General features: G+C 40.0%; 1 protein-coding gene and 2 non-coding genes across 5 annotated transcripts; 2 read left to right on the plus strand and 1 right to left on the minus strand.

Moving 5' to 3' along the window:
• Positions 1 to 411: 411 nt before the first annotated feature.
• On the minus strand, positions 412 to 14634 carry LOC113141114 (protein kinase C and casein kinase substrate in neurons protein 2). 3 transcript variants are annotated; one of them, XM_026325336.2, is made up of 10 exons: positions 14395 to 14634; positions 11704 to 11771; positions 6467 to 6623; positions 6063 to 6298; positions 5409 to 5564; positions 4385 to 4560; positions 3726 to 3846; positions 3542 to 3612; positions 3344 to 3423; positions 412 to 3031 (listed from the first exon to the last, which is right to left on the minus strand). In XM_026325336.2, exons 2-10 carry the CDS (start codon positions 11761 to 11763, stop codon positions 2922 to 2924), a joined length of 1167 nt encoding a protein of 388 aa, XP_026181121.1. In that variant the 5' UTR covers positions 11764 to 11771; positions 14395 to 14634; the 3' UTR covers positions 412 to 2921. The 3 variants fall into 3 exon arrangements, with proteins under 3 accessions (XP_026181121.1, XP_026181123.1, XP_026181122.1); XM_026325338.1 differs by having other exon boundaries at positions 11704 to 11792; XM_026325337.2 differs by lacking the exon at positions 14395 to 14634 and adding an exon at positions 14020 to 14204.
• A 3004-nt stretch (positions 14635 to 17638) lies between these two features.
• Positions 17639 to 17729, plus strand: LOC113141728 (small nucleolar RNA SNORD88). Its single transcript, XR_003296804.1, has one exon. It is a non-coding gene; the product is annotated as a small nucleolar RNA SNORD88 (small nucleolar RNA).
• A 545-nt stretch (positions 17730 to 18274) lies between these two features.
• LOC113141729 (small nucleolar RNA SNORD88) lies at positions 18275 to 18366 on the plus strand. Its single transcript, XR_003296805.1, has one exon. It is a non-coding gene; the product is annotated as a small nucleolar RNA SNORD88 (small nucleolar RNA).
• The last annotated feature ends 659 nt before the right edge of the window (positions 18367 to 19025 follow it).

The following is a 19025-nucleotide window of genomic DNA, read 5'->3' on the forward strand; positions in this document are numbered from 1 at the left end:
GACATTCCCACATACATGTGGAGCGTGATATCCCAGCATTTATCACTGTATTCCCTGCTATCAGCTGGATCAATAGCGTGGGTCTGTTTTCTTTGCTGATGGCCATGTGCTGATGTCAGAATGCATCCAAGTCTGCGGTGGCATCATTCAGATAAAGAGCAGTGTTTGACCCAGACACAGTCCCTCTGACATGGACACAGGGCTTAAAAGTGAGTGTGTGTTTGAGAGAGCGACAGTTGACAGCTCTGCACGTGCTATAACATCCGCAGGCAGGACTCTAGAGGATGATGGCATGGTGATTCACAAGCTCAAAGACCCATATTTGCAACAACTCCTCTTCTTGTCTCTCTGAAACACACACTGACATTCCTTTTTTCCATCACCAATTCAATACTAATTATTTTGCTTGTGTAATAGTTTACATTTTTATTTTTAAAAGACAGGAAGTTTGCAAAAACAGTGTGAAATCCATAGTTTTTATATGGCAAAGAGAGACAGCACATACACAGGAAATAAAGAAGGAGCAAGGCAAACCCTGCAGTTTCTGGAAGCCATTACTTTGGTAAAGATGCTCTTCATGATAGCGATCATATATGAAATATCTCAACAGATGATAAGATACCACAGACAGAAAGGAAAACTATTTGTTCCTCAGTTCTTATCTTAAAAGAACTGTTAGACATACATGAATGTTTGGCATGAAACACAAAATCTGACGAAGAAGACAGGCATCAGTTTCATCTCTAAACATTTTCTATAGTGGCAGTGTTACATCTAGGACATGTTTAGACCTGGGTCTTTTTTCCCAGAAGAATCTGGGAAGATGCTAAGATGACCTTAGTGCAAAAATTAAGTACATCTTGGCCTTAAGATGCTTGTAGGTAACGGGTCCTGGCTAAAAAGCACAGAAGTAGGAAAAACAAGCATTGCACCATCAAAACATAAAAATGGATAAGTGGACTGCACTTTTATAAAGTTAAAATTTGCCTCCTATTCACCCAGTCACAGTGATGTTGGTGGATCCACAAAACAAAAAGCTGGCCTGGACATCAGAAGCAAATTCAAGGTTGAGTGGGCAGAAGAAGCAGAGCATTGAACCACTAGCACTGCAATTAATGGACAACCCATTCCAAAGTGATATTATTTACACATAATGCAAGTAATGCACAACAATGTGTCCCAGTACAAAACAATAAAAAAGTGGCAGCAAAGAACACTGTAACATAAAGTGGGGTTTCCTTTGCCAAATCTATTATTCATTATATCCAAGTAACTTCAGAGTACATTATTGTGATTGATCCAAGGCCACTTAATAAAAGACTATATTTCAATTCTCATCCATTTCTATTGTTTCTAATACAGCACTAAAGGATATTGGTACCTACAATTTAACGTGTACCTTTTATATTTTTGTACTTTTAAAGTAATTGTAGGGTTTTTGATATATATAAGATTTTACAAGACACCTGCCAATCGCTCCATGTCTGTATGTGTATCACCAATCACCAATACATAGAAGAGTCACCGAAATCATGTTTTTACAGTAGAGTTTGGGCAGAGCTCAAACCTGGCAACCCTCCTAGAACTACAGGACATTTGAGACGCTGCATGCCAACCAGTGCCTGGGTCACCATGGTAGATACCGCTGAAGAAAAAACTTCTCATAATCATATTCTTAAACCGCAATATCTTATTTTTCAGTTTCTACTTCATTTTCTGTTAAACCTGTACTAACATACTTTCTTTCCAGCTTCGCTGCTGTGGGAACGAACTGTGAACACAATACTGACACATTCTCATCTTTTATGTTGATATGGCAAACAGTGCTAGCAAATAGTAACTTCATTTTACAGAAATCTAACGTTCATTTGTGTTTCTGTTGATGTGATAAATGTAAGTCCAATAATCTCTGTGTTTTCTGGTCTTACTCCTGAGGGAAATATATAGTGAATTATCTGCCACTGTGTTCACAAGCTACTGTGTCTGCCTGCTGTTTGTTGCTGGGCAGGAGGCGTACATTGGGATTTCAGAAGCTGACAGTCTGAGAGCGGTGAGGGTGTACCGAAACAATCAACAAAATGATTAGCTGAATTATGCCCATAAAGTGCCACAGACCTCGAAGAAACTGCAGCGTTGGGTGATAATCGTCTCTGGCTGACTCGTTGTTAATATAAAAAATTTAATTATACACACTGAGAGTAAAAAAGCCACACACTGGGCTGCCTGCAATGTGTATTGATGCTGGCTGGCTAGCAGTTTCCCAACATGCTGGACACTGATATCGATATTATCATCTAACTGAGGGTTGGACAGAAAACAAACATGTGATTCAAGATTTCAACCTGCTCCTTCAAACCACAAACACAGACGGGAAATACTGGTTATATGTAGCTACCTACTTCTAGCAAGCTGATTCCATTTGGCTGCTTGGGATTAATAATAATCACAGTTTTAGCGTTACTTCTTCATACTTTGTGAGGATTTGTGAGCATTTCAAAAGCAATGTGTTGAAGTGCACAAAATAAAACTGATTAAAGAAAATACAAATCCTGTAAGGCAGTTTCAGCACCAAAGTGTAAATTATACAAAGTACCTTTAGAGTCAGCCATATTTATCTATTTACCTCTTACTTTAAAGCATTGTTTATCATATGGCTTCAATACAAGTGGTCTATGCATATCATATATATTAAAATGTTTGTCAAACTTTCTCAAGGGAGTACACAACCTGGATGGTTTATCCACCTCGATGTAATCTTAACTCACAGGCCAGATCTTTGGCTACTTAACTCTTTTGTTCTGGGTTTTTTTTTCTTGTTATTTTTACAGCATTGGTTTTGTGTTTCTGACACGCATTTACCCAGGCTCTGACTTCCACAGTGAAATGAAGCACGTGATGTGCTAATATCTTCCATTTTCAGTCTATACCACTTCCACATAGTTGGCAGGGTACAGCCCCTCCCACCCGCCGTCCTTCATCCCTCGACACCAGCCCTGATCGTCCTCGTCCTCAATCTTCAAAAACTCCTCACCTATGGGGAGAAGCAGACATTCTTCTCATAACTCAGAATTTCTTCAATTTCTAGGACCAGTAGTGGAAAGTCAAAAAACACAACATTTATTATCACAGAGAATTAAAAAAGACAGGAAATGGTCACATTACTTCAATCATTCATTAATACCAAGAAAATATTTGCCAATTAAACTGTGCCACTCAACTAATCACACTAGACTATTTAAAGATATATATACTATAATATTATATATTTTTCTGCATGTTTCATCTAGTTGCTGCAATACGCATTTGTGCATGGTAGGTTTTGTACATTTGAAGTTGTGTTTACCTGCTTTAAATGACAACTCGTCTGTTTCCTGGCCAACATAATCATACAGAGCTCGTACTTTCACTCCTCCAATCATCACACTAGAGGACAAAAAAGGCAGAGAAGCATGTGGATGTCTGACCGGACAAACTGTACGTACAATATAAAGCATCAGGACATTGTAAACAGCATAGTTTCCTTTGAGACACATTTACTCACCTCCTCTCTATAGTTCCTTTCTTTTCCACTTCTTTCTTTCCTTTTTTGGCTTTCTTTTCTGGTGTCCACTCCTAAAAGCATAAACAAATAATGACTAAACTGTTCAATGTGGAACAATAAAGAGACTACAAAGAATTCAACTTCATGACATCAATTTAAACTGGTGGACAGAAACAAGAAGAACCTGGAAATGAGGCCAGTCGGTGGGCATGCCGGGCCCGTAGGTGTTTCTCCACCAGCGAAGGTCCTCTTGCTCATCGATGGCCATCAGTGTGTTGTGGAGCTCATTGTACACAGCCCTCACACTAAATGACAAGCGGTGAGCAAATAGGAGAACCCAAATTTAGATTTCAGTTCTTTATCTGATGCCAGTCTATCATGATTCTGCGAGATATTTTTACCACATGCTTCACATTTGTGCCATTGGTTTAAATGTGTCAACGTTTTTATTCCTGTATCTTGAAACATCTCAACAATCAGCCACTGAGTAGAGTTACTTAAAAATTACGCAGATTAATAGAGTATATAATTTCTCCCAGAGCCCATAACCCCTTGTGTCTCCTGCAGATTTTGTAAAGTAATGAAGTTGCTGTCTTAGCTATTATTATTTTCTTTATAAGAGTGGAAGTTAGCCACTGAGAAACACCCACTTGATAATACCTGGTGGAACAGCTTTTAATTAGGTCAATTAAGTCACATGATTGATTTTTAACATACTTAGCTCTAAATACACAGCCAGACACAAGCTACCAGTTTAACTACACACACTCGTCTCCATTTAATCAGCAGAAATTTACTTATGTGTTTTTACTTTACCAACACCCACAAAGCACTGGGGTTCACCTCTCGTTGTTGGTAACGTCCAGATTTTTGTGGATGGAGAGGAAGGCCTGTTTGAGGAAGGCGATCCTCTTCCTCTCCTCGTCCTGTGACTGGTCAAAGATGGACTCCATCTCTTCCATGTAGCGAGGAGCGTAGCGGTTCACCTCCTCCAGGACTTTCTCATAACGGCTGCGCACCTGTAAACATTAATCGTCACAACTTCATACGTGGATCATGAGCCACCCGGTCTCATTCATACACATTACAGGTTTCTGTACCCCAACCTTGACCCTAACCATAAGAGATGGAGAACTTAATTGGAACTTAAATCCACTCCAGTACAAGAAGGAAGAAGAGTTGTACTCCACAGTTGTATTTAAAAAAAGTACACATTGAGTGAATATTATAAATAAGAAAACAAAAATATAATAAAACTACTTGTAATTTATTTATAATTTTTACCTTGGTGTGATTAATTGTTCTCACATCACTGACTTCAAACATAAATTATATATTACACCCAAACTGTTATTTCCTTTCAAATCTCTGGGCTCTGATGACTGACAACAATTATGCAGACACAATAATTAAACTGTTGCAGTGAAGTGAACTGTTTACCTACAAAACCACCACATTTAACACTTCATTTATTTTATTTCTGAAACATTCAAAATGATTTTATCGGGTTCAATCAAGATGTTAATAATAACAACAACAAACCCAAAACCCATGATAAATGTGTCCACAAACAAAACATGACATTTGATATGATATTCTAGCTCTTCCCACTGGCCAATTACAAATGACACTGGCACAGAAATTAATGGTACGATTTCTCAAAGACATTCAACTTTTCTGACCACAAGACATTGTTTGCATCGAGACACAACAAATGTGTTGAATGCATTTATTTCCTCAAATAACACTTGCAAAGATACTTTTCATAGTATTTTGTAACCTGCTATAGCAGCCTTGTGCTTCCCGGACTGTTTTGTGGCATTGCTAGATTTCTTGGTGCCCCTGAATGCTGAAGTGTGTCCCTCACCTTCTCAGCCTCCTGTTGAGCTATCTCTCTCTCCTCCTGGATCTTCTTCTGTTTGTCAATGGCGACATCTGGGTTTCCCTGAGCATGTGCCTCTCGTTCCTTGGCTGCCTGCTCCTTGCGGCTCACCTTATGGTACGCCCTCCTGGCTTTATCCAGCTGTGGAGGGACCAAAACATGCCTTTTCTATCTAATACATTCTGCACAAGTACGTCAAAAGGAAGACTGTCTGTCTATGTGGATTTTAATTGACATAAACAACAGTGCAATGCTCTTAAAATCAATTTAACCTATAGCTGCAAAAGAATAGAGCTGAAAAAGAATATGCACCTGACAGTCAGAATAAACTCATTCCTAAACAGGGATGCAGTAGGTCCCTGTGGTCTAAACACAGACCTCGAATTGACTCCATTTACTTCATGAGCTTTTAGCATGTATGAAATACTGATTCCCTGAAGGGCTTGTGTATATTTTCGATGCAGAGACATTGTAAGTCATTCTGCTGTTGTCCTTTTGTCCTAAGGTGATCTCAGACCACAGTAAAACACAGATTCAAGTAGGTCATCACTCTTGAGAAGTGACTTTCTGTCTTAAAAGTCCTGAAGGTGAAAAGGTGAATTGGAAATGTGACAGAGACAAGCTCCCAAAAATCCAGACCTTTTTAAGTCGTTTGGCCCATGGCTTCTGAGCACGTGCAAACCCTGTCTCGATGTCTTGGGATTCCTTAAAGCCTCCAAATAACTTCTTGTGAAAAGTGTCCTTTTGCCAGGTCCTGACCCGGTCTCCATCCTCCGACACCAGGGAGCGGCAGATGGAGGCATGTAAGGAGGCCAGCCGGTCAGCTGAGGACAAGAAACACTGCCAAGCTTTGAGAAGAGATCCATACAGTGGGCCTGAGGGAGGATGGAGAAGAGGACCAAGAAATCATAAATTCTTAAATGTTCTTTGTGTATTTTACTCATTGTTTACATGATACAGCAATTGAAACCATAGATTATTCCCACCTCATGATCATTACTGAAAGGCTCATCATGTTCTGGACAAAATTAGACTGTACTTACTGGAGTCCACTACTGGTTTCCACTTGCTGCTCCATTCACTGAGCTGCTGGGCGTACTGCCGCTCCACACGAGCTCTCTCTTGGAAACATGCCACTATGTCATTACAGGCCTGGAAGGCATCTTCTGTTCGCTTCACAGTGCGTTGATAGTTCCCAGGCTGCCAGGACACAAAGAGAGAGGAAGATCTACTTGTCACAACAGATAAACAGTGGGAGGACGGAGGTCCAGTGGACTTTGATTCATTAAATCCTGATGTTAGCATGCACTTTTTTTTTTACACTGAAACATCCAAAAAGGGGTTGATATTTTTTGCCAGTAATCAGCAAAGTCTTTTGGGCAGTTTTCTTTTTAGTTTTCACCATTTCAGCTCCAAAACAGTCATCTGTCATAGTTTATTATTGGCAGAGTGGGAACAGCAGGGACCATAAACTGAATTAGATAAACTAAATTAGGAACAGAACTGTTCAAGCCAGAAAAAGACTTCTTTTACTACTACTACTACTACTACTACTATTACTACTACTACTACAATAACTGCTACTAATACTGGAAAGGTCAGTTTTACTTTTAGTGTTACTATGAAAAATACAACTATTGTTGGATTATAAATTGTAGCGGAATATCAGTCACATATAAAAGTCACTTCGGTGTATAAGTCACATTTAAAATTAGACCATTTATAGTTTAAATTAGCCTATGAAGAATGTGGGCTACACATAACAACAAGCAGTAGTACATTAAAGAGCACTAAAATAAAGTGCAACATATAGTCTGCAAAATACAGTAATATTTTGTACTATTGCCATAATATACCTACTGCTACTACACCCAAATAGACTAATGCAAGCACTACACTAGCAAACAGTACATTTATGAGTAGAAGTACTTCTATTACTACTAACACTGGTATTAATAGCAACACTAGTATAATGTTGTTTCTGGCAAGTTGTGGAGAACTTTTCAAAATAACAGCAAGCGTTTTAAGTGGGGGAAAATAAAGCATGTAAATATAGGCATACAAAACAGGAAATAGAAGATAATGATTTTGTGCCAATTGATAACAAAAAACAATTGATCTTAAAGATATTTCTGTTCAAATTTGACTGATTTCCTTCCCAATGACATTGAGGCTGCCAAAAGCTGTTCAAGCTGCTCATTACTGATGTTATTAGTCACACCTGTATTTGACACGTCAAAGCATTCATCTTATAAATGTGGTACTACTACTTCACTACCATAACTAGGTCTATGTTGCACCCTCAGCTCCTTTCACAGCTGTGACACTGCTGAAGCCAACAAAGGTCATCTTCACGTGCCACAAGTCAGAATTCACTGGCATTAAATTTCCTGGAGTAAACTCTAATGCCTGCAGCAGCAGCATGGGGTGTGGTCAGTGGACACGAGGACTGTGCCGGGCCATAAAAAGCCAGACAAGACAGCAAAGGGAGGACAAGCGGGCAGCAGGCCCTGAGTGTAATAACATATCTGAAGCAAGTGTGTTGTTTGTGGATGTGGAATTTGGAAATCTCTGTGATTTTCCTGGCAGCTGCCGTCAGCTCCTTCTCAGCACTCACTCCTACTTTCTTTTTCGTTTTTTGTCAAACTATCTGTTAGACACATCTCTGGTTAAAAGCTTCTGGACACCGTATACAGTATGACATCATGTTAACTCATTCGAGGCAATGCATGCACTGTAAATACCATAAAATTACAAAATGGTCATAACTGAGCAGGACAACAGAGGTGACGTTCACACACAGTTACAGCTAATGTTTTTGTGCACACTGGATCGTTCCACCTGCCTTATTCCTCGTACGTCAAAATACGTCACATTTTCTTATTGTATCTTTGGCTTGTAATTAAGGCTAAAACTGTTTGCATCTTTTTTATCTACTGCACACTGACAAAACATTACACACAGTACCCCATGCACAACTTTTATCACTTTCTTAAGACTTTTTGATTTGGTAAGCCTCAATGCTCTCACTTTTCTTTTTTCCTCTTTGGCAAATTCTCTGTCAGATTACGTTTTATTTCCCACTGTAAAACAGCTCATTCTCAGGTGTCAGCAGACCTTTGCTCCCCTCCCTGATAATTTACCAAAGGCCTGAATCTTTGTATTTTTTCACAAATCGACAATCTCTTCGATTACTTCATTGATGAGTTAAATGCAGATGCATAGGAAAGATCAATGAACTAGGTTGATAGCTGCATGTGTTTTAATAGAGTTAGGTAATTGGATTAATCGAGATTTAGGACATCTCCAACAGAACATAAAGTTAAATTTTTCTAGCTGAATTCAGCCCAAATTTCAGCCATTGGAAGTATTTAGTGTAGTCTCAGGGTTAATGTATCTTTCATGGCACAGTATGTCGTGTGTATTTCCCATATGAATCTGTGGTTCAGCGTTTAGACCTCTAAGGGCATATTTTGGTTGTTAAATCTGAATATATATGTATACACTATACATATATATATACACACACACAGTAACAGCCTTTAAAGTAAACAGTCACAGCAGTCTGTGCTTTTAACGACACACTGTAGTTTCCTTGCCTTAATCAAAATCAATAGGGGTACTTATCATCAGTGCAAACCACTCCCCCACTCCTTACTTTCTTTCTTTCTGTTGTGGTTTGCTCTGACTCTCTTCACTCGTCTGAGATTTAAACAGAAACAGCTGAGGAATCCAGTTTGAAGCCAACAGCAGTGCTGCAAACACCCAGTTGGCCGATATTTGAGGCAGATGCAAATCCGCTACTAGCAATAAAAGGCAGCACTGAAGAAAATGGCCACTATCCTCTGCTGAAAAGTTGAATCTCATGAATATTACTAATCACATTCAAGCTATAAAGTGTGTGCGCAGAAAAAGTCCCAGGAAACAGAAACAGAAAGTTAAAACGTTAAACTATGAGTCAGATGATCATCAGTCTTTATATAATAATGTGGGGTGATCTTGTTTAAACCATGGATGATTGGATGAGACTGACAGAAGGTTTTATATTATGTTTTATGTGAGTTTGTGTGAAGCATTTGTTTTTATGTATTTTGTAATGAGGTTTATGCTGAAGTCTGTTTTCTGTATTTAATTTGGCGGTGAGACTGAAGCCATAGGGGAACAAAAGTTAAAGCTGAAATATTAGCTGTAGCTACTAATGATTACGATCCATCCATCCATTATCTATACTCACCTATTCCTTAACCAGGGTCACAGGGATCTGCTGGAGCCTATCCCAGCTCTCTTTGGGTGAAAGGCAGGGGTCCACCCTGGACAGGTCCCCAGTCCATCACAGGGCCACATAGAGACAAACAACCTCACACACTCACACTCACTCCTATGGGCAATTTAGAGTCACCAATCAACCTGACATACATGTTTTTGGACTGTGGGAGGAAACCAGAGTACCTGGAGAAAACCCACACAAGCACTGGGAGAACATGCAGACTCCACACAGAAAGGCCCCTGATGGGTTTCAAACCAGGAACCTTCATACTGTGAGGCAACAGTGCTAACCACTAATCCACTTTTATTTCATACTTGAAAAAATCAGAAAGGCTGTTTCAGAGGACCCAAATATAGATGCAACATGTCTGAACATGCAGTGTCTAGTTGGTGATCACAGACAAGAGGGGACAGAAATAATCTAATATGGGACCCAGGACATGAGGTTGGCGTCACACCACTATGTCTGTACCTATTAGTGTTGATAACCCACTTGTATACTCTAATGCAACTTAATTGCAAACCTCTTCACTGACTTTGCAAATAAAAAACAGAAGAGCTTAAGTTTGCAGTATAATGACAGACAGTATGTGAGCATAGCAGTGGGATGACACAGACAGGAACTGGCCTGGAAACACATCCAGCACAACAGGAGGCTGCCAAAATTACAGGAGAGGAGAGATGAAAGTGGGGCAGCCGATTGAGGCCAACAGGAGACAAAGCCAATATTAAAGTGGTAGCACGCTCAAATTAGCTATTCAGGCACTTTAAATGTTGGATGTGTTTATAGCTTTAAAACATGGTGGCAAAACAGAACGGTGTCTGGTTAAACAGAGCACATAGTCATTAACAAAATGGAAAGGTCCATAGTGCTGTATGACGCATTATTACCGAACTGGAGTGGTGAAGATTTACAAGAATAAAAGCAATGTCCTGAATGAAATATAAATCTACAGCTTCAGTGGAGATAACCACTGTGAGATTTATTGTTTGTTCATGAACTCTGATGTACAAATAGACAATTTGTTTCCATTCATTTATTTGATGAATTGAATCAATTATTATTTTGATGCTTCTTTCTCAAAGGCCTTCAAATGAGAGAGAGGTCATTGTGGTGTGGCTTTGTCCTCATTGTAAACTTTAGCTCTGCAAGTAAAGTTTGAAACACACTCAATAATCCTTTAATTTGTCAGATTTTTACTTAACAGCCCTGTTGAGGAAATGACTGAGGTTCTGTTTTAAAGGAACAGGTTGAAATTGTTGGAAATATGCGTATTTGCGTGCTGGCAAAGATGAGACGACAGGATCAACACAACCTTCATGTCTCTTGGTACAATATGAAACTGCAGCCAGCAGGCACTGGCATTAAGACTGCACACAGAAAGAGCTAAACTAGCTCCATCCAAATCTGCCCAAATCTGCTGCTAACTAAACAGACAATATTTACTATATTCATTACTGAGCTTTAAAGGTGCAGTTTGGATATAACCATGAAATTAAAAAGTTTTAAATAGCTTTGTATAGAAGTGAAAGCTAACTTTTTACTGACATGTCCTCTTATCCAGCAGACCACACCACAAATAAAAACACCATGCATTAGTACTGTTGCAGAACAATCATGTGGCAGGAAATGCTGAAACTGGAAAAACCTTGTCCTGGTTCCCAGGGGGTGTGACCCCTGAGTTATACTGTCTACTTTGTTGAGCAAACAGAGACAATCAAGGAGCCTAACTAAGAATGTGTGGGACACAATCACAAAACTGAAGCAAGGTTGTTCAGTGTGTACAACAGTTATTGTTCAGGTTTTAAAATGAAAACACAGCCTCGTTTACACTGATATGTTGCCTGAAAGGCAAAACTGTTTAGTCTGTGGTGACTGGAAGGTTGCTGAGACTTGTCTGTCCCATATCCTAACTTACATAGGCAAAATGGCAAATTAAGAGCCCCTCATACACACACCACACACATACACACACACACACACACACACACACACACACACACACGTTCTTACCATCCAGAAGCTGCGATTGTTGGCATCTTCAGGGCTGTTTTCTGAACGCAGTGTTGACATCTTGTTCTCTAAGAAGGAAAAATATGGAACCGGTTCAGTCCAGTTCAAACAAAATAACTTACTTTGGTGATAAAAACAAGTTAAATATCAATCCATCAAAATCTCTTGTATTCAGTGTAAATCTACACTGATTACAGGTTGATTAGCTCCCTACTATACCATTATCACATTTAGTTCTAAGCCAGCACCAAAAACCCTCCCACACTGATGTTAGTGGAGAACCACATATTCATTAAGGAACCATGTTCTCTACTGCAGCGGTTTCAGACATACCCACAACCCTGTCAGATGAAACAAGTACTACTTCATCAGCATCACCAATCAAGTCATACAACTGCATTTTAAAGTAATTATTAGATAGATCAAAAGTGTGGCTGCGACATACTGTGAATGTTAGCTTTGGGTTAGCTTTGGGTTAGCTTTGGGTTAGCTTTGGGTTAGCTTTGGGTTAGCTTTGGGTTAGCTTTTATTACTCCTAATAGTCACGAACGTAATGTATAAAACATATAAACTGTTCATCTATTCATTTTAGCTGGAGTTAGTCAACTATTTCAAACTTTTTTCATGATTTTATCTGTTAATCCTAATTTAATTTTAAACCATGTATTCACCTTTATACTTTCAGTCACTTATCCGTCACAGATTTCTTGCTATCAGTATTTTCCATGCACTTGTAGCCACAACTTTTAATGTTTGTGCTAACTGACTCCCTATGTGGTCGTTTGTTTTTTTTTTTTACTTAGCAAATAACATGAGCTATTCTACAGCCTTTCCATGAACTCCCTGCTGTACAAGAAGCCTGGCTGGGAATCACTGGCATGATATCCCCTCAGATTAATGGCCAGTGCACTGCTGTCAGGACTAAATTGAAGATATAAAGCAGGTGCAACATATGTCAGTGTCTGTAAACCCATTAAAGTTGGATTTGCTGTTGGAAGTTGATGTGTACTGTAAATTTGAACCAGGAGCCGTACAGTAAATCGAGGCAGCGTCTCACAAGCCATGACAACATTGGAAAGCATGGAGAGTCCACTCCCAGCATTCCCAGCTTTGAAACATGAGCTATCCTAAAATACTCAGGGACCAAGGGGCAACACATACTATCATTTGCAGTGACTTTCTGCTTATGCTCGTGGGCTTGTCTGCTTGTTTATTTGAAAAATGAAACATACCAGAACACATGCTCATGAACCGAGAGCAGCAGAAAAATTGAAAAGGTTCTGTCTGACTTAAAATTGAGTAATTCACAAAAAGTATTTGTGATCTTTGAATGGTGCTTCATGCTCATGAGCCTTGTTTCCAAAAGAGAAATTTTTCTGAGAACACAGCCTGTTTCTTTTAAATCCTCAGTGCATCTGAAGCTCAACTGCACCCAGACAGAGCCATCATGTCTAAGCTGTTTTTCCTCCCTGGAGCCATCCCCCCTTATGGCTCTGATACACTCACAATTAGATTCAGTGATTTTGCTCCACATCCTGCTGTTCACAGGGCATCACATGCTCCACTGAGAGCATAAAGCTGTGCCTCTCCCTGTCTGCATCTTCTTCAGCTTGCTTCAGCTGAGGTCTCACAGATTACACAACCCAGAGATCTACAGAAGGTCACAAAAATAATAAAACGCCTCCCTGTTAACCCTTGACCTTAACTTCCTGTCCCCTGCTGGCTGCCTTTCCTCTGGGTTTGGCTGTTTCTGAGTTTCCAGAGGAAATGGGTGAGAGGGGTTCTGCTGTCTCTGCGTAATATCAAATAATGTGGTGGATATTTGCCAGATTTATTTCTGCCTACTGATTTTTAGTGAGTTTTAGCAAACTAGTTGTTCCAATGCATTGACGAATGAATAAAGCTTTAGCCAGTATAAACCCTAAACTCCTTCACTGTGATACAATGCTCTTTACAAGCATTAGTCTTATACAAGCAAAGTTTGCTGTGCGACTCCATATCTGCTGGAATCAACGTGATGGCACCATCGCTTTCTCGAATTTGATTTCATAGTTTTTATAATCAGCGTAAATGTCCTGAAGGTGGGAGGGACTGACCTAGATTTTGCTGAACCCAGGCAACCCAACTTGAAAAGTCTTCAAACAAATACACAGAGTTAAATAAACTGTAGTTATAAAAGCCTGACTGTAGTTTACTGTTTGCTCTTTGTGTCACCCTCTTTATTTTCATATTTCTTACTTGTCGACATTCAATGGAAGCAGGTGAAGCAGGTAAAGTATTTATCAAGTACAACAGAGCATATACTATGTAACTTACCGCCTACAAGCACAGATCTAAATTCACCAATGGGTCCTCAAGACTTTTTATAATCTCCTTCATTTGTGACTTGCGTTAACCCAGCATCCAAAACTCTAACTTTATTCTTAGGCCACACAAAAATCTACTAAGCCTGAAGCTCATCTGAATCCATCCGGACCTTCTAACCAACCAAACACTTTCACCCCTGTATCCTGCACCCACTCTGGCACACACACTCACTCCTCCCCCTGTCCCCGTTTCATCTGTCACACATAACTCAACATACACACACACACACTGCATAGATGAAATATATAGTAAATGAACACATAGAGCAGAAATAGAGCCCCACTCACTCCACTCTGAAACTATTCAGCCATGGCAGCTCCTCACCTCTGAATGTTGGACCCACTTTTTCTTCTTTTGTCTGTCTGGTTAAAACTTTTTTCCCCTCCAGTCCAATCTTTGTGCAGACTCTAAAGCCGTTTTTCTCACAGTCTTCTCTTCTTCACACTCCTCTTCACCGTCTCCAACTTAGATTTTCCACTCGTTCCGGACAGTGCTGCTCCTGCTCTTCCCCTTTCTTTGGCCTGCTGTTTGTGTCAGATGAGTTGGCTTGTTTTTTTTTTTTCTCCTCGCTCGCTCCCCCCACCTCTCTCTCTCTCTCTCTCTCTCTCTCTCTTTCAAACAGCTGCAGGAAACTTACTCTCTTGTTTTTTGTATTTCACCACTTGTCACAGATCACCTCTTTTTTTCCCTCTTACTTCACCTCCCTCAGCGTAGCGAAGTGTGCCAAATCCTGGGGCTTATGTGTCTATATGTGTGTGTGTGCATGTGTAGGTGAGTCAGGTCATAGCTGAGTAACCCAATCACAGTCTGTGTAGGAATATTTATGTGCATGTGTAAATAGGCCTATTAACTATGTTGCAGTCTTTTTTAAAGAGGCATGACCAGATAAAGGAAACTCCATCCCCCTGTTTCCTCCCTCTGACATTCCCTTGGGATGGTTTACTAGACCTCGCTTCACAGCTGGGGATACATCCGGTGTGTGTGTGTGTGTGTGTGTGTGTGTGTGTGTGTGTGTAAAAGTCAGAGTTTCTTTGAAGACAGAAACCCCTGAAGAAGAATTGTTCACACTCACATAGTCTGCTTGTGGTGGCATAATGTTTCATGCTATGCTGAACTTGTGAAATATCTTCATGCCAGAACTTGCCATGTCTATAACTAGACAGCTGTTATACGTTGAGATGCTTACGCCCAACTGTTCTGTGGAAACAATGATCCTATAATCAAATCTGGAAGGACAGAAATCAGGACAACACTGTGAGATCCTGTCTTTAAAATGATAACAGCAATAAGAGAAAAAAAACATGGAACAAGGTCCCTGTTAAGTAACATTATAAATAACTGCATGCATCTGTACATGGCACATCTCTATAGAAGGGTCACAGAAATATTATGTTGATTATGTTGAATCCAGAATAAATTTCTGCTTCTAGTTTCCACACAAAGATCCTGAAATGTTTTAGTATAGCCGACACATTTATTTTGTTAAAATATATGGGTCAAAGTGTTTCTTTACATTTTCGACTTTCTTCCTCAAATCATCACTTAATTTACTTTAAATCTGACTGTTCTTCAGATACTAATAAAAGCACAGAAGTGGATTTAAAAGTCCACTACTGGATGTTGTATTTATTGTCTGTATTCTAATGCTTTGTGTGTGTGTGTAGATTTTTTTAAATCTATAATGTATTTTGTAACCACTGGTTTTAAAAGTGCTACTTAAAGTTTTACTTACTGTAAACAAACTCACCCGGCTCGTCCTGTCCTGTTTCCTGAGAAATATGGGCGCCTGGTGGTGACAAGCCTCACAGATAAAATAAAATAAAATAAAATAAAAATACAGCCTCCACTCCAAGAGAGAAGCTGAAGGCCTACATATATGTGTAGGTGTATATAATATATATGTATATACAGAGAGGGATAGCTGAGACACCAAGTTCTGTCCAAAAGCTTTGGCAAGTCTAGTGGATTTGTTTTGTGTACTCCAAATTCATGCAGAAAGTGTAAATCAAACTGGGCCATATAAGGTTTATGAAAAGGCATATCTTAGACCTCCCACTAAACAGCTGGGGTCCCACTGACCTGGTTCACCTGCTCTCTCACCTGCCTGTGTGAAAAGTGTTGATTGGTGGGAAGGGTTTTCCAAAGTCCTTAATCACATAGTTGTGTTTAAAGATTAGTTGTTTCAGAGCAAACCTTGACTCTGCATCTCTAAAGATTCAAGGCAAGAGCTTGGGAGTGGTGAGACTAAATGTTGTTTAAGTTTGCTCGTTGCCTCACGCTTCATTTTTGTTCAGGCAGTGTCTTATTATCTCAGCTACAGGCTTTACAGCTTCGTCTGCTGAGTCCTCCGTTGTTTTTACTATGAAATGTCAGAAAACAGTGTACAAAGACCTTTCAGAGTCGCTTAAAGCCAAAAGTGATTGTATTATAAAGTCTTGACATTTAAGAAGCTGCAAGCAGCAAATATCTGCTGTTTCTTCAGGGCTGTGCGTCTTTACAACCCCGAGTACGTCTGCCCTCTAGCGGTCACACGTGGAAGTGCAGATGCAGAGAGGCACAGCAGAGAACATGTTACCAAAAAAATTTAGCCTGAACTTAATGCACATAATGTTTTCGAGTAGGTACTTTGCTCATTGCAGCAGGTTTTGCGAAGATGGACTGGATCTAATGCACAATCCACCTCTGCTCATATTGCAAACAATTAAACTAATTTTAAATAAACGACTTGTCAGTAAAACAAAACAGTAGAGATTAATAAACTCGTGTCTTTGGGGCGCTTCAGGCTCCAGCAAAGACAACGTAGACAATGTGTTTAGTCCGGTCCGGTCCGGTAGGTGGCGGTAGTGCGCATATAAAGGTCACGGTGGATGTGGAAAAGAGGAAGAAGCAGCTGCAGCAGAGACGAGGATGTGTCGACTGTTGCGCCGGTCCTGGACAGGGTAAGTTAAATTAGTGGGTTTACATGTGTGAATGTTATGAAATGTTTAGATTAACAGATCATTGTGGTGAAAAGTGGTTATGTCTTTCCCTCAGCTGAACCCCGATCATCGTTAATAGACAGCAGAAAGTCCGGGGCTTCATGGGAATAAAAACCTGCTGTGGAGGATAAACTGTGTTTTCTAATCAAACCGTGTGAAGGACCCGTGTTGTCTGGTTCTGGTCCCGCCAACATTAAACTAACACATTTGTGATTTGAGTGTTTGTCGGAACAGACACGTGCCTTGGGCCTGTCCCCACGTGGTTAGCCTTTAGCATGTAGCTAACAGTGAGATGAGCTGCAGATGGTCAGCGACCGTGACTTACCTTTGGTTTGTAAAGGTTTAATTATACTGTGTGTTTACAGCTGAGATATCAGGTGATGGACAGCACAGAATAAAACAATAGATGAATCTGTAGGTTGATAGTCCATCGGTGAGTGTTTCTTAGATTAAAAGGAGACTTGGGGCCTGGGAGACATAGGCGGGCTCGTTTTCTGACATTTATAGACTAGCTCAAAAGTCAGTTATTGCAGATCAATAAGTAATGAAGACTATCAGTAATTTAAGATAGTAAGTGGATTCAAGCTGTGCCTCTCCCCTGATGACCTGCACTGGGCGCTGACACTGTCTGGAGACACTGTGCGTCTTTGGCCCTGACAAGCCAGAGTTTCTGAGGAGAAAGATGGTTAATGTTGCTCAGAAATTATGGTCATGACAACGCAGTAACGTGATTTCTGTCTTTTCAGGTCACTTTCAACACCCTGGACTGGGCCTGGATCCTAACAGGTATGTAAAAGGTGACGTACTTTGATCATTAGAAACACTTTCATGGTAATCAGCTTCACCTCTTTACCTAAATCTTCAGGTGAGGACAGGTGTAGTGAAGAAGTGTGACCACTGGAGGGCAATGAATTCATGACAACCAAACATTGTAGGAGTCAAATCAGACATAACTATGTGCTGATGTCTCCACTGATCATTACAAAGACCTTTAAAATCAGACACAAGTGTAGATGGGGTGACGTGACAGTGGCACTGTGGACCTAGTGCTCAAAGTCGACTTTTAAAAAGAGGTCTGGTTCTATCTGAGAGTGTAGTGGAGAAAATATCTACACCTGTTCGTTTCAGCAGCCTGGTGCTTTTCTGTTATGGCCATGGGTTACATGAATTCCTACAAGTTGTATAAACTTTGTTTGATGAATTGATTTGCCTGGATTTAAACTCTCCATCTCCATTGATGACTTGCACTGGGCTCCGAATCTGTATGAAGGCAACTGTGCATCTTTGGCCCTGACAAGCCAGAGTTTCTGAGGAGAAAATAAGCTAATGTAGGTGTAAATGAGGAGTACGACACCACATTAACACTTGCTTTTGTCTTCTCAGGTCTTTGAAGAATGTGAATCCACTATGGACTCTCCTTAAATCAGGTTTGTGTCATGTTACATCTCTTTGGCTCTTAGACGATGTAAATGCTGTTACCATGTTATTACATGGGCTCAGAAAGTCGGTGGTGCCAGAAGTGCAGCGCTGACTTGTCTGAGGTGGTGTTGGATAAAACCTGAACCTTGTAGGACTATGATGGTTTTAAGTTGTTTGTCTGACTGCAGATTTCCTGTCTTTTCAGGTACAGGTCGTCTCACAGAAGACATGTCTTCTAAGCATGTTGGAAAGTTAATTTTCTTCCTGCAATGTTTTTGTTTTTGTTCTGAGATTAAATAAAACTACAGCCTGACTTTTGTTTCTTGTTTCTATGACTGTACAAAATAAATACAAATAATTAATAAATCTCAGTGGGTTTGTCACCGGTACGACACAATTGTGGCATTTCTAGTTTGTGTAAACTAATGTTATGACCCGAAGTTATAAACAAGATTAACTTGGGTCACTTTTTTAATTTTTAGGTTTTGTCATGTCAGAAGCTGATGCTGTAGATTATCTTACAAATGCATGCCCAGTACCTACCTACTGATAACCATG

Source organism: Mastacembelus armatus, chromosome 8 (genome assembly GCF_900324485.2).
Source record: "Mastacembelus armatus chromosome 8, fMasArm1.2, whole genome shotgun sequence".
Classification (NCBI taxonomy): domain Eukaryota; kingdom Metazoa; phylum Chordata; class Actinopteri; order Synbranchiformes; family Mastacembelidae; genus Mastacembelus; species Mastacembelus armatus.